General features: G+C 36.9%; 1 protein-coding gene across 9 annotated transcripts in view; it reads right to left on the bottom strand.

The window, feature by feature from the left end:
• LOC137490698 (bis(5'-adenosyl)-triphosphatase-like) overlaps nucleotides 1-22717 on the bottom strand; it is a 746092-nt gene that overhangs the window by 265155 nt on the left and 458220 nt on the right. For 7 of the 9 annotated variants that reach the window (XR_015502296.1, XR_015502292.1, XR_015502294.1 and 4 more), the window contains one exon: nucleotides 8255-8372. Coding sequence is in view for 2 of the 9 variants with exons in the window: in XM_087273182.1 (XP_087129308.1) it covers nucleotides 8255-8372 (118 nt within the window). In the remaining 7 variants the exon portion in view is untranslated. Of the gene's footprint in view, nucleotides 1-7890; nucleotides 8373-22717 lie in introns of those variants that run through there. The other 2 variants (XR_015502303.1, XR_015502307.1) reach the window with 1 other exon arrangement.

A 22717-nucleotide genomic window follows, 5' to 3' on the forward strand; every position in this document is an offset into this window, starting at 1 on the left:
AAGCACACACATTATGGAAGCAATCTTTCTAGTCCAGATGATGGAAATGTGTGAAACTTAATGTCTCATCACAGTTACATTTTTATATGATGTAAAGTCAATTGGCACTTAAAGAGTCTTTTTATCACCTTATTATGCCAGTTCTTTCCAAAAAGCTCTGCAACATTTTAAACGTTGATGGAGCTGTAATGTTTTGACTTCACTCCAAGGATTTCATATTAATGGCAACATTCTGAAGACTGCAGTAAGACAAAAGGATCAAATTAGGGAAAGATACTAGTCAGAAAGATGGGAAAGGAAGAAGGAAAAATTCATGATAAAGGAGGAATTTAGGGAAAGACGGAGATTAAAAGATGCTGAAAGATAGGTGTAAGGAAGATGAGATGAAGGAAAGTGAAAGGAAGTTTGGAGGAAAAGAAGGACGTTGAAAGAAAAGATGTCAGGATGTATGAAAGGAAGGTTTAGAACAGTAAAATATCGGTCAGATACATTGTTAGTCATTTGGAGAATTTTTTTATTCATTATTTGAAAGTAAATACTGAAAAAGAAATGTTGTATATTGTGAAGATGAAAGGGAAGAGGGAAAGAATGAAGGAAGGAATGAAGGTGGGAGGCAAGGACATAGGGAAGAAATGAAGGAAGGAAGGGTAAGGAAATAGGAAAGGAAAAACGGAATGAAAGTAGGAAAGACAGTGGGAAATAAAGAGAAAAGAAAGAAAGAAAGAAAGAAAGAAAGAAAGAGGGTTGGAACAAAAAAGGGGGAGAGGATGGAAAGAAAGAGGGAAGGAATGAATAAGGGAAAGGAAATAGTGAGGGAAGGAAGGAATGAATGAAGGAAAGAGGGAAATAAGGAAGGAAATAAGAAAAGAGGGAAGGAAAGAAACAAAGAAACAGAAAGAGGGACGAAGGATGGATGGAGGGAAGGAAATTAAGATTTAGAAGGAAGGAAGAAAGAAAGAAAGAAAGAAAGAAAGAAAGAGAAAAAGATGGAAGGAAGGAAAGAGGGAAGAAAGAATGAAAGAATGAATGAATGAATGAATGAATGAATGAATGAATGAATGAATGAAGGAAGGAAGGAAGGAAGGAAGGAAGGAAGGAAGGAAGGAAAGAAGGAAGGAGGGAAGAAAGGAAGAAATGAATAAGAGAAGGAAAGAAGGAGAAAATATAGGAAGGAAGGAAGGAAGGAAGGAAGGAGGAAAAGAAAATGAAAGAAAGAGGGAGGGAAAATGAGGACAGGAAGGAAAGAGAAGCAAGGAAGGAAAAGGGATGGAAGGCAGGAAAGAAACAGTGAAGGAATGGATAAGGGGAAGGAAGGAAATAGTGAGGGAACGAAGAAAGAAATGAAGAAGGAAGGGAAAGAAGGAAGCAAATAAGAAAAGAGGGAAGGAAGGTAAGAAACAAAGAAACAGAAAGAGGGTGGAAAGAAAGAAGGAAGGATGGAGGGAAAGAAAGAAAGAAAGAAAGAAATAAAGAAAGAAAGAAAGATAGAAAGAAAGAAAGAAAGAAAGAAAGAAAGAAAGAAAGAAAGAAAGAAAGAAAGAAAGAAAGAAAATATACTGTATTGAAGGAAAACAGTACTGAAAGGCACGGTGAAAAAAAGAACATTAAATGTAGCTGTGAGGAACACTGGGGAATGGATGGATGTACATTACAAAGGAAGAAATGATGGGTGGGAGAATGGAAATAACTATATAAAAATGTAAATAATCATTCTGGAAATAGGTTATGAAAGATCAATGGAACACCTCATGAAAAATCACAAAGATGGATGGGAGGAATAACAAGTGAATTAAGGAAAGGGCATAACAAAGATGGACAATCAAATTACAAAGGGAAAGAAGGGAGGGAAGTACTCGACTTACTCATACAGTACAGTGCACCCTGCTTGTTTTTTGAACTCAAAATTGGCCTTAAAACTCCTCCTCGCCTCACTGCTATAAAAGATCCACTGCAGTTCCGGCCGATGGCTTTCATGACAGCTCTTCCTGTCTTGTCATTGTCAGGGGACAAAAAAGGCAAAGTGCTGGTGATCGTGACTCCCTGTTTTAATTATCCCTCCCTTGAGCACTTCTTTACATGACACAACTGGCAGAGTAAACAGCTAGCTGTCAACACAGAGTAAAATATTAGCATGACTTGCTTGAAGCTACTGTTTCATTCTCCCCACATGGGTAACCATGATAAATGCAACCATTAGGACGTTAATAGAACGTTCTGAACGCTTTCCATCTCCATAAGATAATTGACCTGGTCCGCAATGCAAAGGTCAGACAGAATCGATGCATGAATGCATTATTAATCAGAGCCTTCGGTTTGTTTAAAAAGGATCAAATGACCTTTATGCAACATCAAATTGATCATCACAGTAGGAGCTGCCCCTACGAGAATAAATGGACCTCAAAGTACAGTATGAACCCTGCTGGATAAATGATCACTGACGGCCTCTGACCTCCAAACATTAAACTACAGAGTAACCAGAATCTCACCAGAGTGGAAATTTAGCAGTTTAGCAGATGTCCAGCGTTGGGCGATGTCTACGTTGAGCTAAATCACATGTGTCTAATCTTGATCATGGAGAGTCGAATGCAGGAGTTTTTAATCTTGCTCCCGAAGGGTCAACAGCCCTGCTTCTGAAGACTCGAGGTTTAATTTTGCAGATGTCCCCAGGTGAGTGTATTTTGTTGATCCTGGAACATAGTTCCTGTCCAAACTTTTCATCCAAACCTATTCCTTACCCCTAAAGCCTGGTTTATACTTCTGCGTCAAGTGATCGGCGTGACCCACGTGCAACGTGTGTAGCTGTGCGTTCATATTTCTGCACGCTGTTTCTATTGCTCTGCAATAACACTTTCGAAGTGCTAGTTGGCAGTGAGGTGTTTATGTTCCTCTGTGTCAAGTTTCTTCAAGGTACAAGAGGTTCCAACTCGTTCATTTTGAGGCAGGAACTGGCAGACGTGTAACAACTTTAATAAGTTGTAATAAGGTAAACATAAAACAAAACTTTTCATCTGGGGTCCGTTCTTCGTACCTCCTTTAAATGATCAAAGATGATTTGGCAGATCCTGGATCTTTTAATCTTGATAACTGATCTCTGGCTAATTTGGTTCCTCAAACAAGTTCCTGAATCAGATTAAAATGTCTAGATCAGGGGTGCTCAATCCTGTTCCTGGAGATCTACCTTCCTGTACAGTTTAGCTCCTACCCTGATCAAACCCACCTGAACCAATTAATTAGGACCTGAAATCCACTTGATAATTACAGACAGGTGTGTTTGATAAGGGTTGCAACTGAAATCTGCAGGAAGGTAGATCTCCAGGAACAGGACTGGCCACCCCTGGTCTAGATGAACTGATCTAAGATCGCTGTATGTGTTGTGTTGAACTGATCTATCGATCCTCGAGTTCTTGATCAGCAATCCAACGATTGGCTGATGGCACAACAAGTTATCAAGTGCTGTTCAGTTCCTATTTAATTGGTTTAGGTGTGTTTGATCGGGGTTGGAGCTGGACTTTGCAGGAAGGTAGATCTCCATGAACAGGGTTGAGCAGCCCTGTCCTAAACACATTAGCAATGGCGGCTGTGAGAGAATCAGTTTCATATGAGACAGTCTTCTCCAGTGAGTACCACCACTACCGTGTGCCATATTTGCTGTTGGTAGACCCTGAATGGAACAATGTTCAGAACTTTTTCAGATGTGACATGATGTGTTTGTGTTTATTCTCCGGTGTGTAATGCAGAGTCTCTAAAATCTCTCAGTGAGCAGTATTCCAGATGCAAACACATCTGTTCCAGCTCTGCTACTCAATCCTCCAGTTAGTTCATGTTGCTGACCTAGTGTTGTGCTGAGTTTTTTTTCTCCTGTCTGACTTGGCTTTTATAATGGATATGAAGCACTGGTTGGATACGAAGCACGTCAAAGAAGGCAGAGTTCCTGAACACATACACCAATTGCATAATTGTTATGGACCGGAGGTAGCTCAAAGATGTTTAGGACTAAAAAGAACTTCCCAAAAAGGTTTGCTTTGGTAAACTGCCAAAAGAACTCAAAAAGAAGTATATGTTGACCTAAATTTATTTGAAATGATGTCATTTAAATTATTCTCTGATCTCGTTTGAAGAGTACCTGGGCTTTTATACTTTCCAGCTCTTCACCATTCTATAGTATTCTACAGTCTTTGACCGTATATTGTAACACCACCTCTATGCATGCAAGATGTTACACTGAGGGAGTTCACAGAATTTTTATTTCACACATACTGAACTTAAAATAAACTTCACAAGCCTGTTTTTCCCAGCCTGATCTCACGAGAAAAACGTAAGTATTTTACGTTTTGTCAGTTTAGTGGCTAATTCGTACGAATTCGTACGAGTTCAGTCGTAAGAAAATGTACGATTTTAAAAAGGAGGTGTGGCACCCAACCCCACCCTAAGCCCCAACCATCATTGGGTGATGAGCAAATCATACTAAATTGTACGAATTAGATCGTACGAATTCATACGAATTAGCCACTAAATCAAAAAGTTACGAATTGCTGTGAGATTGCGTTGGTTTTTACAACAGTCATTGAAAGTAAACAGTCTGTGTAAATGATATAGATGGTTGGGTGAATGTTGCGTTGATGGATTTGAGTGCGATGCAATAATATCCACTTCTTCACACTGGGAAAACGATAGTACGATGAGGAATTTAAGAGTCACTGACCGTCATTCCAAGTGTACACATATAGTTCACTCGCCAATGATGAGCATAAAGATAGGGATGGTTGACGTGAATCTGACGTTTCGACACAGTGTAGAGATCCCGAAGCGCAAGTGTTTCGAAACACTGCACCGAAGCATGATCCGAAGCACCCAAGTCACGTGACTAAAGTGTTTTTAGAAAAAACTGGTCATGTGACTAAAGCATGGATCAGCTTAAAAGCGTTTCGAGACCTGGCGAACCTTCATTTGGCTGCCAAGGTCAAAGAAAATCCTGTTTCATATGGCCTAGTGGACTGTGCGTCTACACGCTGATACTGTGCTTCGATTGACGTTTTGGGTTCGAATCCCGACTTGTACAAATACTCTGAAATCATGGTTTCATGTATTTTAACCATGTTTCTGTTTTGTGTAGCCTAAATAGGATACAGCTGCAGTTACGCCATCAATATAGCATCATTTTTGTAACACTGTAAAACTATAATTAATAATTTTACAGTACTGTGATAGTTGGGTTTAGGGTTTGGGTAGACATTAATAAAATACAATAAATGGGAAATTTAATGAATAATATAAATCATTCTTGATAATTTCAGGCCACAGTTTCTGATCTAGCAACAACCCTGTTTTAAGACCAAAACAAGACATATTTATTCACAAATTGTTTATTCGGATATCAGACCAATGTTGAAACAAAACGATGCAAGAGCAAAGCATTAACAACTGTTATTAAAGCATTTCAAAACAACAAATCAGCCTCGATTCGACCTTTACCCGCATGGTATTCAAACACCTTAACCACTCCACTATATCACCTGAAGATTTGAGCCTACAAAGTGGGGTTTAATGCCTCATTTGCTCAACAGTTCTAGGCTGAAGCTGTTTCAGTGCAATACATAATACTGTAGAGTGGGGTTTCGAAGCTTCAACACATTTGCTTCGACTGTTTCAGTGTTTCACGAAGCCTCGCTTTGCCCACCACTACATAAAGAATGTTGAAACCAAATCATTGAAGTCCATTGAAAGCACCAACAAACACCTCATCTGGAAATCTCTACAGGTATAACAGGTCCTGTATTTGAGCAGCAACAATAATGTTCTCAAAACATTTAGAAGCGGAGTGGGTCGGTAGCCTAAGTTTACTAGTGATGTGACGTTGTGTGCTGAGGCTTCGAAGCATATATCAAAAAAACGATACATCTCGCAGTGAAGCAGTATACCGGAGCTTGATTCGTTTTGCCATCATCACGTGATCAGTGACGTCCGAAGCTTCATTTTCGCATATACCCACGAGACTGCTTCGAATTTTGATTCAAAGGTTTAAACACCCTTATAGTAAAGTGTTTAGCGAGAGATTAGGCGTTGATTACATACATTTGTACTGTTTCAAAGCACTGCACCAGTCCCACACACCAGTAATTAAACTAAAATACAATAGTAATTTTTAGTAAAAAGGTTTTGAACCATACTAAAGTGTATTAGTATATTTTTTACAACTCTCTTTAAAGAAAACCACCGCATATCGTAGTATTGTCTTTAACACAGACCATTTGGCGAGCGCATCTGTATAGTATCAATCTCATGGCGTCCTTCTAGAACACTCGCCTCCCATACAGGAATCGCTGGTTCGATCCCTGCTTGGAGCAAGACTAATTGTATTATGATAGACTTTTGATTACCTTGGATTTTACCACAGTCATCAGTTGTGTAATGTAATATATCTTGTGTAAAAACTACAGTAATTGAGTAATTTGTTTATATTGCTGTTGTTGTATTACTACATGAATGAGTTGGTCAGTTGTGAACATTTGACATTATGGCAACACAGTGCTTTCCCACACTTTAACCAGAAGAGGTCCTCATCGAGCTCTGATTTAGAAAGCTTCGAGTAACGAACCTTTTTCCGATACAATTGACTCGAGCGCTTCACTGGTTCAGAAAGCTTCATTTCACCATCACTAAAGTTTACCATGTGGTTCCCTCTACCAAACACGACTTACTTGCTCTATGGTGAGCTGGATTATATCCAGTACTCACTCCCCTCTAGTGCAACCTAGTGGCCTGTCGTAATACTGCAAACCTGCTTCTCACATCACAAGGAACTAAAACAACAATTAAAGCATGTAACATTTGTTCGTTACAATATAATTGGCCCAAATTTGAGGGGCATCACGGGCAGAATTGTTCCTGTAAACCTAGCATTACCTAACGTACCTGCCACCAAATCATACCACTGTGTTCACTGTCAGATTTTGGTAAAATTAAATTACGTTCGAATGTGTCAAATAGCCAACATTTGATTTCGTTAATGGTACCTTAAATTGGCGATTGGTATTGGAGGCGAATCCCTAAAGGTCAGTTTGCTGCTTCAAAACTCAAGTGCACACATAACACTATTGGAATGCAGTTGCTGCAGTGGTTGTTTGGGGGAACCTGTGGGTGTGAATAGCCACCTCAAGTTTTGTGAAACAGATTAAAGCTCGGCAGTACCCTAGCTGTCGTCCTTGACCTTTCCCTGCTGAAGAGTCACTCCTTCACACCTCGGCTGAAAGCAAATCTGGATTTAGGCATGAAATCTATAAGGCAGGTCAAATCCATAAGTCACTTCTATTGGAGAATTATTAAAGTCTTCCCACTGATACGCTTAATTTAAAATGTAGTTCTAGACGTTTACGCCACATCTCGCTGCCAGACTCTGAAGCAATGTTCCATTAAGAAATGATCCTTTCGCAAACCCAAGTGTGATATTTGACAAACATGGATATTTCGCCAAAAGCCTATTCCCGGATTCAACAGGTCTGAATGCATTATGCTCAACACATACATTCCGAGGGAGAGTCGGAAGTAGTTTGGCTGTCGGGCGTGTGTAAGCTGTATCTGAAAATCCCTTTCAATCTTTCATTTCAAAGCAAATCAGCCGCGGAAGCGCAAACAAGAGAATAACACAATAATGCAATGCATGGTGTTGTCTCAAACTAAAGGAGGAAATGGCTCAGAATCCCGGCCACCATCTGAAGATCAACCCGCATCCCACATCACACAGGCACAAAGCAACAAACGCTCCCCACTAGCTTTCTATCTGAATGAAAATCAGCCCTCTCCTTTTATTGCGAAGGCGCCCTCAGGGACATGTGAATGTTAGTGTTTTCATTTGAGTGCTTTCCTCCGTAGTTTTTTTTTTTTTTTTTTTTTGGGCCTGTTGCAACTGTCTCCTATACATGATTCCAAATCGCAGTAAGCATGTTGAATGTTAATTCCGGGATGCTGAATAATTATAATAAAAGATTCCATGCTATTCCTAAGACACTAATTAAATGAGAATTTTTTTAGATTGACTTTCTGAGCTGCTTTGTGCAAACAGTTTGTTTTCCAGCTTCCACTGAAGTACAAGATGCTTTTGGGAATATTCTTAAACAACATGGGCTCATACTGAAAACGTAGACCTATATACATTTTTGGAGATTGTGAATTATGTAGGCAGAAGTAAACATGGCTGCATTTCGTCTTTAAAACGAACGCTGTGGGGTGGTGTGACTTTGTTCCTTTTCGTGCTTACCAGCTGATCGCTTTTCTCCATATGGACGGCTTTCCCGCTGTTAGCAGTTTGTCCCGTTGCTTTCCATGTACATCGCTGAACTTGAGACGAGGAAAGTAGATGACAAGTATGATGAAGTCTGTCAAAGAACAGTTTCAGAAAGTGGGTAAGACAAAAACAGAAGCCAAAAACATGAAAATAAATTCAAGAGTTCACAATTAGCTGCTAATTGATTATAAAGCATGTTTGATATGCTGTCTTGGGAGAGAGCCCTGAGCTTATAAGATCCTCGAGCCCGGGGCTCCCTCCCATTTGCAGGGCGAGAGGGAAGTTTGAGCTCAGGTAGATCTCGTGAACTCCCCTGCTGTAGTAACTAATAAACAGATAGTGATTGCTCTTAAGAGATAACTACTTATTAGGAGCATGTCTATGGTGTATTGGATTATTCAATTAACTTAAATTGCAAACTCCGCACAGAAACGTCAGCTGGCTTGGTAAGGACTAGAACCAGTGATGTTCTTGTTGTGAGGCAACAGTGCTAACCACTGGGCCACCGTTCCACCCATCTAGCAAAGGAGGGCAATAGGGGTGGAAGAGGGGATTCTTCAAATTGAAGAAGGCTGTCATATGGAACTTAGGGTATTTATAGTGGCTTAGGAATCGTCTGATTGGTGAATCATAAATTGAATAATGCGGGACCAGACGCAAGCAATCATAAGCACATGATCCTCTCGAAATTAGTTTATAAATAAACTTCACCAAGTGCATAACAGGGTGAGAATTTAGTAAAACACGGTAAAAATCAGACGATCTTTTCTTTTTCTGAATTGCTGTCTATTGGGTTTAGGCAACAGGGTGGGCGGATCAATCAGTGACATAGCAGCCTCTAATGGATTTGCGAAAAGAAAAACACTAAAAAAACATACTTCCTGGGTCGTTTTTTCATACTTAATTTGGCACTCTCCAGATATGTATATAGGTTTCAGGTATATAGGTATATTTTATAAATGTACATGTATTTCAGAATGAACCTGGGTTATTCTTAAACCATCGGATTTGCATGGAGTTCATGGAGCTCAAGTGCATTTGAATCAAAGCATTCCCAAACCTAAGGCTACCTTTTCACGATAATTATGTATTCCAAAATGCAGTTTTTTTTTTCTTCCTAGCATTTTAACACAAAGATTCAAATTACACATTTTTTAAAGCTATTTATATTTAGGCATCTGTGAAAATGACCGAAACACTGTATTACCAACGTCATATGAGTTCAGTCGTACGTAAATGTACAATTTTTAAAAGAAGGCATGGCACCAAACCCCACACCTAAACCCACCCGTCATTGATGGATTAGCAAATCGTACTAAATTGTATGAATGAGATTGTTCGATTTCATATGAATTAGTTACTAAATCATAATGTTTTGAATTGCAGTGCGATATTGTTGGTTTAACTGGAAATTATAAGGAAAATTATATATTTTTAGTTATTTTATTATTGATGCTAATGGTCTAATCTAATTCACTGATTTATGCTAAGCTAAGCTAAAAGTGCTCCTGTTAGACCTGGAAATCGGCTGAATAGATTAAAATATTGTAAAATCTCAACTGTTTAACTGTATGATTTATACAGATATACTTAGCTTAGCTAAAAGTGCTCCTGCCAGACCCGGAGACTGGCTGAATGGATTAAAAAATGCTAAAAACTCAACTGTTTAACTATCTCATGGAAATGTAACTATTTTGCATTTGTGTCCGTTTAGTGGTTAATTTGTACAAATTCATATGAGTTCAGTTATATTAAAATGTATGATTTTTAAAATAAGACGTGGCACAAAATCCCACACCTAAACCCAACCATCTTTGAGAGATGAGCAAATCGAACTAAATTGTATGAATGAGATCGTAAGATTTCATACGAATTAACTGCTAAATCTAAACGTTACAAATTGCAGTGAGATAGTTTTGGTTTAACAAGTCTTTAATAGGAATTTATATATATATATATATATATATTAATATATATATATTTATATATATTATATATTATTATTAATTATTATTATTTTTTTATTAGATTTTTTTTTTGATGGTAATGGTCTTGATTCAATGATCTGATTCAATGATTTATGCTAAGATAAGCTAAAAGTGCTCCTGCCAGACCTGGAGATCAGCGGAATGGATTCAAATATGGATAAACTGACTTGTTTAACTGACTTGTAACTGTTTAACTGACTTGAGTTTTCCCTTTAAACTACATGCTTATAAGCATTGAGCTTTTTTCAAATACACAGATTAACTGCATTTGTATTATAACGATTTTGATAAGTACAAAACTACCCAAAGGAGAAAAAAAAAATCAATAGATAAATACATTATACATCAGTCGTCTATAGAGTGACTTTGCAGTCAATTGTATTTCCATTATGAGGGTGGTTTGCCACTAGACAGGCCGGTCACCACACTACACAGAGAAAAATATTCCAGAAACATACGCATTACTGATGGATAAATCTCTTTGATGTATGGCTGGAACTCTCCCCTGACCTGCTTTAGTTTTCACATTTTTGAAGGATTCTGAATTTATCCCTTCAGCGCACAATTGCTGAAGCCAGCTAATGAAAAATGTGCTTAAGGTTCAGCGGCGGCGCCAGGTGGAGTAGATATAAACCAGCATGCGCGCATGTCCGGCACCTATTTATGGAAAACAAATGAGTTTGACTGTGTCATCCAGCCAAATTATACAGTTGAAGTCAGAATTATTAGCCCTGCTGAATTATTAGCCCGCCTTGTATTTTTCCTAAATTTTTCTTGTATATTTCTGTGTAATGGAAAAAGATGTTTTTAACACTTATAAACATAATAGTTTTAATAACTCTTTTCTAATAACTGATTTCTTTTATCTTTGCCATGTTGACAATACACTACCCGACAAAAGTCTTGTCGCCTATGCAAGTTTTAAGAACAACAATAACTTGACTTCTAGTTGATTATATGGTATCAGAAGTGGCTCATATGAAAGGCAAAGGCCTCTAGATTACGCTTATTTTACCAAAATAAAATATGATCATGCCTTGATTTTTAATTATTTTATTAGGACAGTAAGATCTGACTTTGCTTAGACAAAAGTCTTGTCACTTAACAGAAATAATGAACAATATAGAATATAAAGTCATGCTGCAGTGGAACAAGAATCAATATTGTGTCTGACTCCATCATGAGCTTCTCCAACATATCTGCAATAACTCAAATAACTTATTAATAAAGTCATCTGGAATGGCAAAGAAAGCGTTCTTGCAGGACACCCAGAGTTCATCAAGATTCTTTAAATACATTTTCAATGCCTCCTCCTTCATCTTACCCCAGACATGCTCAATAATGTTTATGTCTGGTGGCTGGGCTGGCCAATCCTTGAGAACTTTGGCCTTCTTTTCTTTCAGGAAATTAAATGTGGAGTCGAAAGTATGAGAAGAAGCGCTATCCTGCTGAAGAATTTGCCCTCTCCTGTTGTTTGTAATGTAATGGGCAGCACAAATGTCTTGATACAGTACCTCAGGCTGGTGATGTTGACATCAGATGTTGCCACAGAACTCTCGCACGCCCCCATACTGAATGTAACCCCAAACCATGCTTTTTCCTTCACTAAACTTGACAGATTTTTATGAGAATGTGGTTTCCAATAAATCTTCTGCAGTATTTGTGATGATTGAAGTGTAGTTCAACAGATGTTAGAAATAAATATTAATATAGTGTTATACATTTAATAAATGTAAAAAATATTGTTATAACATGTAAAGAAGTTTACAAACTTGGTATTGTTTCCTTCATTCTAATTAATAATTTATTCATAATTTTCTTTTTAGCATAGTTCATTTATTAACCGGCCGAATGAACCACCAATTTATCCAGCATATGTTTTACGCAGCGGAGGCCCTTCCAGCCACAACCCAACACTGGGAAACACCCATACTCTCTCACTTTCACACACATACTTGTAGATGATCATTTGGAAAAGTGGCAGAAACTACACTCCAATCATCACAAATACTGCAGAAGACCTATTGGAACCCACAATCTCATAAAAATCAGTCAAGTTTAGTGAAGTAAAAATCATGGTTTGGGGTTATTATTTGTTGGTCATGCTACTGAGATTGACGACAAGACTTTTGTCAGGTTGTGTAAGTAATATATTACTAAATATGAACTAAAGATACTAGTATACAGCTTAAAGTGACATTTAAAGACTTAAATAGGTGAATTAGGCAAGTTAGGGTAATTAGGCAAGCCATTGTATAACAGTGGTTTGTTCTGTAGACAATTGAAAACAATTATTGCTTAAGAAGGCTAATAAAATTGACCTTATATTGTTTTTAAAAAAATAAATAAAAACTGCTATTATTCTAACCAAAATAAAACAAATAAGACTTTCTCCAGAAGGGAAAAAAAAATGATATATATATATATATATATATATATATATATATATATATATATATATATATATATATATATATATATATATATATATATATATAAATATACAGTTGAAGTCAGAATTATTAGCCCCCTTTTGATTTTTTTTTCTTCTCTAAATATTTCCCAAATGATTTTTAACAGAGCAAGGAAAATTTCACAGTATGTCTGATAATATTTTTTCTTCTGGAAAAAGTCTTATTTGTTTTATTTCGGCTAGAATAAAAGCAGTTATTAATTTTTTTTAAAAACATTTTTTGGACAATATTATTAGCCCCTTTAAGCTATTTTTTTTCTTGATAATCTACAGAACAAACCATCGTTATACAATAACTTGCCTAATTACCCTAACCTGCCTAGTTCACCTGATTAACCTAGTTAAGCCTTTAAATGTCACTTTAAGCTGTATAGAAGTGTCTTGAAAAATATCAAGCAAAATATTATTTACTGTCATCATGGCAAAGATTAAAAAAATCAGTTTTTAGAAATAAGTTTTTAAAACTATTATGCTTAGAAATGTGCTAAAATAATCTTCCCTCTATTAAACAGAAATTGGGGAAAAAAATAAACAGGGGCGCTAATAATTCATGGGGGCTAATAATTCTGACTTCAACTGTATATATATATATATATATATATATATATATATATATATATATATATATATATATATATATATATATAGGGAATACTGTGAAAAACTCATTGGTCTGTTGAATATAATTTGGGCAATATTTGAAAAAGAAAACTAATCTTCACAGAAAGGCTAATAATTTGGACTTCAACTGTATGTATTTTCACGAAGTTCTCTTAAGGAGCCGCTCGAAGTGGAACAAACCGGAAATGCGCAGCCATCTGTGCACAAACCCAAAGGCTCCGGAGTGATAAATGAATCAGTGGTATAAGCCAGCTCCAGACCATATTCTCAGTCCTTACGTGCTTTAGATACATGAAATTAAACACACTTCTCCAGAGTCTCCCGAGGCCAAATCACAGACGATATTTTCAGAGTAAAAAGTGTATTTTTGTAGTCCTCGTGGCATGGCGATGCAGGATATCTGGAGGTGAGAGAACCAGCCTATACCTCATGCAGAGCAGCCTCTGACGGACAACTGCTGAAATGAAGGAATGCATGCAGGGAATTACAGCAAGCTCCACCGGAGGAATCAATGTTTAGTGGAGTCACACCTTGTTTTGAGCAATATCTCTCTTTTTCTTTCTCTCTCTCTCTCTCTCTCTCTCTCTCTCTCACACATTTCACATTGTTGGTGCTTTATTGGCATGACAAATACGTAACTATTGCCAAAGCAGTGTAGTGTTGCTGTGTACAAACAAGACATTGTATTAAGGGCTGTCGTGCAAACAAATTTGAATATAATACAGAGAAAACAGATATAAAGAAAATAAAATCAAAATAAAAATTTGATTAATAAAAATAAAAATAGCTTAATGGTAATATATAAAACAGGATAAAGGTAATGACAATAATATCAAAAGTAAGTCCACAAATAAAGAGTTCCAGTTGTGTGTTGGAGACAGTGGAGCGGGTCGTTGTGGGTTCCCCAGACGGTGGCAGGAGTGCACAAACTGAGCTGCTAACACACAGCAGCACACACATACTCTCTCTCTCTCTCTCTCTCTCTCTCTCTCTTAATTCAGTTCACATTTCAAGAGTTCACACTTAGCTGATGATTGATAATAAAGCTTGTTTGGCGTGCTGTCCCGGGTGAGAGCCCTGAGTTCATAAGATCCTTAAGCCCGGGGCTCTTTCCCATTTGCAAGGCGAGAGGGGAGTTTGAGCTTAGGTAGATCTCGAGAACTCCCCTGCTGTAGTAGCTAATGAACAGATAGTGATTGCTTTTAAGAGACAGCTACTTACTAGGAGCATGTCTATGGTGCTGATTTGAATTAGTCAATTAACTTAAGTTGCATGTTTTTGGATGGTGGGAGCAAACTGGGGAACCCGGGCAAACCCACGCAAGCATGGGGAGAACGAGTAAACTCCGCACAGAAACATCGACTGACTTGGTAAGGACTAGAACCAGTGACGTTCTTGCTGTGAGGCATGAGTGCTAAGCACTGGGCCACCATGCCACCCAGGAGGAGTAGGAGTGGAAGGGGGTGGAAGGGGGGATTCTTCAAAACTAAGACGGCTGTTATATGGAACTTAGGGTATTTATATTGGCTTAGGAATCATTTCAGTCATAATTTCATTATCATATCACAATGATCATTTTAATATCTGTGCAGTTTTTGGTACTCATTATGTAAATAAAAATAATTAGTTAAAACACTAATGACTCTTATTTGACTAAGCAAATAAAGACTAGTCAATCACTGGAGAAAAATATGAATATAGTGTTAAACATTTAATAAATGTAAAAAGATTTTTATAACATATTAAGAAGTATTATAGCCTATACACACTTGGTATTATTTCCTTTATTTAAATTATTAATTCATTCATAATTCTTGTTTCAGCTTATTGCATTTATTAATCAGCCGAATGAATAACCAATTTATCCAGCATATGTTTTACGCAGCGGATCCCCTTCCAGCCGCAACCCAACACTGGGAAACACCCACTGTATACTCTCTCACTTTCACACACATACACTAAGGACAATTTAGCTTATTTAATTCACCTATAAGTTGGTGGTTCATTCCGCTGTGGCGACCCCGGATTAGTAAAAGGACTAAGCCGAAAAGAATGAATGAATTTACCTGTACCGCATGTCTTTGGACTGTGAGGAAAACTGGAGCACCTGGAGGAAACCTATGCCAACACGGGGAGAACATGCAAACTCCATACAAAAATGCCAACTGACCCAGCTGGCCACTGGCCTACTGTGACCTTATTATCATTATTAGTAGTAGTAGTTGTATAATTATAATCATTATTATTGCTATAAAATAAATAAATATATCAATACAATAAATAAATGCATTTAAAATAAATAAATACATTTCTTAATTTATGAATAATATTAATAATTAATAATATGTTATTCTATAATAATAATAATAATAGTAATAAGTATAATAATACCAAAACTTATTATTATTATTATAATTATTATTATTATTAGTAGTAGTAGTAGTAGTACTACTATATTAAAACTATATTGTTGTTAACAATAATAATAATAATAATAATAATAATAATAATAATAATAATAATGATATTAACAATAATAATAATAATAATAATAATAATAATAATAATTAATAATTGTAATAATATATTATCATAATATATATATATATATATATATATATATATATATATATATATATATATATATATACATATACATGTAATACTAATAATACTAAGAATTGAAAAATAAAAAAGATTTATTATTAATAATGTTATTATTATTATTACTATTTTATTATTATTATTATTATTATTATTATTATATTAAAATTATATTGCTGTTAATAAAATATTATTAATAATACTAGTATTATAATTTATATATAATACTATACTACTAATACAAATAATAAAAGATAATCTTTATTATTGTTATTGTTATTATTATTATTATTATTATTATTATTATTATTATTTTATTATTACTTTTATTTTACTTTAAGTACTTTAAGTAATTAAGACACAAGAATTTATCAGAATAATAAATTCTCTACAGCTATTCAAACAATCTAAACTTGTCAGCATCAAAAAAAAAAGAGAGAAAAAATAAAAAGCTAAAAGAAAAGTTTTGGAATCACTGGAGTCATCATTATTTCATTTGAGTGTATACGATTTTGGCAGAAGTAATATTCATCTCTGCATGTCTAAAACTTTTTAATAAGGTAAAACTGACTCAGTGCATCTTTAATATCATCAGTTTTTTTTTTTATTCTCCTCTGCCTACACAGCTTTTGAGCACATGGACAGAAAAGTAATTTCAGAGGTGCGGAAAATCATTATATTTCGATTAACGTTTTGTATTGTAAAGCACAGATGAATCATACACAATAACATTACGTCAATGTAATAAGAAAGCAAATGAAGTTCTGTTTTTGAATATATAAGTGAAAACCATTAATACTTAATGTCCCTTTATTTGATGTTAAAAACAATTTGCATACAACAGAAAAAAGCAGGGTTTCACAACATTAACTGATGTTGTCCTAACACAAATCGATTAGGTTAAATTATGTTTCCTTCCCAAAAAAATCTCCATAACTGTGTTGTTTTAGCTTAGTAGTTTGAACAAGCAGCAAAAATACTTTTCAAGTGTACACTGTAGAGATTAATTAGTTGACTTAAAATAATGAATGAATCCATTGCCGTAAAATACTTAAGTACACAGTAAAAAAAAGTTGGGTTCCACACATTCGATTTGTGTTGGGACAACATGAAGTAATTAAAGAGCCCCTATTTTGCATTAAATAGGTCATATTTTAATTTTAGGGGTCTCCAACAACATGCTGATATGCGTGCAAGTTCAAAAAACAATTTTATTGTCTTATAATATGCATTTATTTTTACCTAATTATCCCAGCGACTCCCATATGATTTGTTAAGCGATTTAATTGTTCCCAAACCCCTTCTTAGCCCAAAGCTAATCTGCGCTGATTGTACTGATGACCCAGTCTGTTGTGATTGGTCGACTGCGTTCAGCGCGAGACAGACAGAAATGCCCACCACAGCTACAGTATGAAGTAGCACAGAGTAAGAGCCCAATACAGGAATGCAATAAAGCAATGCAGTTAAACACCAGCATATACTCTTCTCTTAACGCTAACCCCAAGTAATAACGACACACAATCAGTATTAATCCACACAGAAGCAAAAGTTGAACTATTTAGAAAATTGATGGCGCTGTGGGTTTGAGGAAAGGCTGATGTTGGTTGATGTTTTCTCACAAGTGACATTCGAGCCTGCTGTTCTCGTGTAAATCCACCAGAGGCCGCTGTTGACTGACTAACTGACTGATTGTCCCACCCACCCTCTTTCCTAAACCCAGCCGATAGTGTTTTCAAAAGTACCAATTGACCCACCCACTGCCTTCCCTAAATCCAAACGATTGTGTTTTGAAAAGCAATCCAGAAAAAAAAGCCCTCGCGGCTGCCTGATTTTTGACCATGTTTTCAGATTTTACCACATTCTTACCTTTTTATTTATTAGTTTATTTAATTTTTTGCCTTTTGTTTTGGTCTCACCCACTTTCTGGAACTAGTCTGTGCCGGACACGAACCCCGTCGTCGTGTTGACTCTTCTTATATCACCCCATTGAGTTTATTTTAAAGGCAAAATGCAGCCATATGTAGCTCTGGCTACATAATTCGCACTCTCCAGAAATGTATACGGGGGTACATTTTCAGAATGAGCCTGTGTTAATTTAAATAAGTAGATTTAACTGGTTTTCTTTCTTTTAAATATATAATTTATAATACATTTTCAAAACTCAACTTGTTGCTTTTATGGCAACAATTTTACTCATTTTTTTTTACCTAATACATTTTTACAGTGAAGCTAAAGACATATTTCCTATAGCAGAACAGTGCACTTCCACATAGAGTCACAACAGCATTGTACAGTATTGTTGAGCTCATCCTTTCTATGCTGCTGAGCAGGCACATTTACAGTATTTGTGAGACTTTGTGCCATACAGCAAATCCATAAGTGATACTATGTTTTCCCCCATCTCCCTTTTTCTGCCATTAGTGCTTGCAGTTCTCAATACAGAGATCAAAGTGACATTAGAAATGCCCGCAGGCAGCCATGGGCAGAGTGATGCCACACTGCTGAGAGAGAGAGATTGGCACAGATACTGACTGAGAAGAAAGAGGAGCAAAGATCAGGTGAGAAGAAAGAAGGTGTGATGTTTGGTGGTGTCTGTAAAAGCAGCTGCAGTAGAGCTACTGTGCAGTGCAGTTTCTACAACACAATCTCACGGCAATTCGTAACTTTTTGATTTAGTGGCTAATTCCTGTGAATTCGTACGATCTAATTCGTACAATTTAGTACGATTTGCTCATCCCCCAATGATGGTTGGGTTTAGGGGTGGTGTTAGGTGCCACGCCTCCTTTTTAAAATCGTACGTTTTCCTATGACTGAACTCGTACGAATTCGTACGAATTAGCCACTTAACTGGCGAAACGTAAAATACTTACGTTTTCTCGTAAGATCAGGCTGGTTTCTACCATATAACACCACATAAACGCAATAAGAAAGTAAAGAAGTGCTGTATTTAAATATACAGTCGAAGCCAAAGTTATTAGCCCTCCTGTGAACTGTATTTTTATTTTTCAAATTTTTAATTTTTAACATTCTGAAGAAAGTCTGATTTGTTTTATATCGGCTAGAATAAAAGCAGCAATTTTAACAATATTAGCTCCCTTAAGAAATTGTGTTTTCGATTGTCTACCGAACAAACCTTTGTAATACAATGATTTGCCTAAATACCCTAACTTACCTCATTAACCTTTACATGTCACTTTAAGCTGACTACTAGTATCTTAAAAAAAATCTTATCAAATATGAAGTGCTGTCATCATGGCAAAGATAAAAAAAAATCAGTTATTAAAACTATTGTTTAGAATCTTCTCTTCGTTAAACAGAAATTGGTAAAAAAAAAAAAAAACATACAAGGGGGCTAACAATTTAGGACAGCTAATAATTCTGACTTTAACTGTATTAGCCAGGGGTGTAGATTTAGGGTAGACAGAGGGGATGTGTCCCTACCAATATCCATCAAGTATTGAAATGTCCCCACCGATAGATTAATTCACTTAATAATTAATTCAATTAACATGCCGAAAGGGTTAAATTAGGTTCTGTCAGGGCCTGAGTGGAACTCCTTTTCAGCTCTGGAGTTTCAAGCCTCAGACCGGCCCACCTCAGTTCACGACTGACTATATTAAAATAAGGTCATTTCCAATTCAGTTTCTAATTCCACTATCACGTCTTTTTTTGAAAAAAAAAAAAAAAAAAAACAGCTGCTTTAGAACTTCAAATGTTTAACAACCCTAACAGTATTATATGTCAACAATAAAAATGAAAAAAAAAATTACTCAGACGAAGATCAAAACCGGGTCGGATGGTGTCATAACCTAACGTGCTGGACCTTGCTCACGAGGCTGCGAGAAAATAGATAAAAAGAGCAGAGCTGCGGTAAAATAATGAATAAGAAGACTGTGGTCAAGTAAATAAATACATTAATTCAAAAAGTGAGACTGCTGAGAGCAACAGATTCTGGACCTAGACCGGGAAAATAGACCGGCCCATCGGGAGTTCTCCCAGTCCTCCCCATTAGCCAATCCGGGTCTGGGTTCTGTCCTCAAGTCGCACCGCCCCCCCAAACACATATGACCATTGTGGTTGGCTGTGCCTTTCCCTTCTGTCAAGTGAGAGGCTGTAGCAGTTCAGATTCAAGCAGCGCCAAAACAACTGCAGTACAGGAGAATTTCTCGTGCAAGAATAAGGTGTTTGGATGCCCAGCTAGCAAAATCCATGTGGCTCAGATCCAGCCCACACCAGACACTTACACCCGGCCCACATACCGCATGGAATGATGGCACTTGGCCGGTCCTCTTCTGTTTGTCGGATCTGGGCCACAATTAAGCCAAAGCAATATCACACATTGGCCAGAATTTAACCAAATGAACCAGAACTGACCCTTTTCTGGGCCACAGTTGGCTTTTATTCTGGCCCAGATCCGGCCCACTCCAGACACCTACATCTGGACCACATACTAAATGGAATGATGGCTCTAGGGTGGTCCGCTCCTGTTTGTCAGATCTGGGCTACAAATTAGCCAAAGCAATACCACATATTAGCCAGAATTCAACCAAATGAACCAGAACTGAACATATTCTGGACCCTATTCTGGTTATCTTAAGATAACTGGGCCATATTTGCACTTACACGTGTGAGCCCAGTTATCTTAAGACATATGTGGGCCACTTTTGGCAAATATTTGGCACAGTTAGCTCTGGCTATTGCGGATGTGAGCCTAATGTGGCCCAGAGAAAATATGGCAAATGTGGCCCAGTTGATTTAAAACATATGTGGGCCTTGTTTGGCAAATATTCGGCACAGTAAGCTTTGGCTAATGCAGCCATTAGCCTATTGTGGCCCAGAGAAGATATGGAAAATGTGGCCCAGTTATCCTAAAACAAATGGGGACCACTTTTGGCTAATATTTAGCACAGTTAGCTCTGGCTAATGTTGCTGTAAGCCTAAAGCGGCCCAGAGGAGATATAGCAAATGTGGCCCAGTTATCTTTAAACAAATGTGGACCACATAGACTAAAGTCACCATCATGGAGAAAAGTGTCTGCTTTAGTTGGGCTCAGTCTAAGCACAGTCTGCTTTAAAATGAGCACTTTCCCTGCATATTTCATCAATGCTAACCCAGCGTATAACCCACGGGCATGAGGTTGACATGTTACTGACATCATCTCACACATGAGGGAGGTTTATAAAGCTTTGGGCTTCTCTGAGACACCTTGCATAATCATTTCATTAGCCACTAGCTAAGCCCATGCTAAACCCTCTACGGGCCCAGCGCACCTCTGTTAGCATAATGTGCTTTTAATTGGATTCAGAAATATCCTTTGACAGCAGTCTACGATTGTGGATATCAACATATCGCAATATGTTTCTCAAGAGAGTGACTTCATGATCATCAAGATGCCTGGAAATTGCACATTTTCTGTTGTTGTTTGGAGTGTATACAAAGAAGCAGTAAGCTTGATAGTTATTCACTGCGTTCGGATCCAAAATATAATAGGAGGGTAATGCTGTATTATGTGCAATCATATAAAATGGCACTTCAAGAGGCAGCGTTCTCTTTTAGCAGAGGGATTGTGTTTGTGTAAGAGTCATAAAGTGCCCTCTAAACTGTAATGAACGAGATATTCAAGTGCATATGATTGTTGCTAAGAATAAAAAGCTGCACTTCACGTTTTCTTGAAGTTTAATGGGGCAAAAAAGGTCTCATTATAATCATACTGTTGTCATCGTAAAATGTAATTATATATATATATATATATATATATATATATATATATATATATATATATATATATATATATATATATATATATATATATATATATATCAAATTATATTAGCTTAGTTTAGCTTAGCCAGTGGTGGAAAGAATACTGAAAAATCATACTCAAGTAAAAGTACCACTACTTGCCTAAACATGTAGTGCAAGTAGAGTAAAAGTATGTGTAGTAAATGATACTCAAAGTATAAGTAAAAAGTAGCCCTTTTAAAAGTACTCATAAATAGTGAGTAGTGAGTGGATGTGTGTAAACGTAACATTCTGTAGTGCATGTAGTTATTGCCCAGCAGGCAAACAATGTCATAGGACGTTAGGATATTAGGATATTAGGTTAGATTTAGGCCCCGTTCACACTAGTGTGTATTAGTTTTAAAACGGCGTTTAGATCAAAAACGATTTGCGTCCACACTAGCGTTTCACCTAGTGTTTCTGAACATATCTCTGTCCACACTACGCCACCAAAAACGAGTATGACGTGACCATTCTCGCACTCTGAGCATGCGTGTTCTAGTATAAACAGGAAGCATGTGTCTCGCTCGGCATTTGGATATTGTTAGTCAACAAACGCTTTTGAACATTTAACGCGATGGCAAAGAAAGCATGAGAGGTATTTTTGTGGACAGATGACGAGGTCGAGTTGTTACTAAACGTAACAAATGAATAACTGCACAATGGCGCCTAAAACAGACAATAGTGCAAACAACGCTCCTATTTCTGTGCCCATGTTGTTGTTTACAGTACTGTCTTCCGGTAGCGTTAAAGCCATGTGTTATAGTCATGTGATAGGGACTTGACGAATAAGGGAAGGATACAAAAGCCCCAATCAGGTAGCGAATCTCAGCAGTCCCGCCTACGTTTTCAGATGTCTCCGTTTTTCCTCATCCACACTGAGACAGAGCAGCAGCGTTTTAGAATGAAAACAGCCTCTCCAGCGTTTTCAAAACGCTCAGTTTTTGGCGCTCGAGAACTCCGGCGTAG

This window comes from Danio rerio, chromosome 11, assembly GCF_052040795.2.
Source record: "Danio rerio strain M-AB ecotype USA chromosome 11, GRCz13ab, whole genome shotgun sequence".
NCBI classification, from domain to species: domain Eukaryota; kingdom Metazoa; phylum Chordata; class Actinopteri; order Cypriniformes; family Danionidae; genus Danio; species Danio rerio.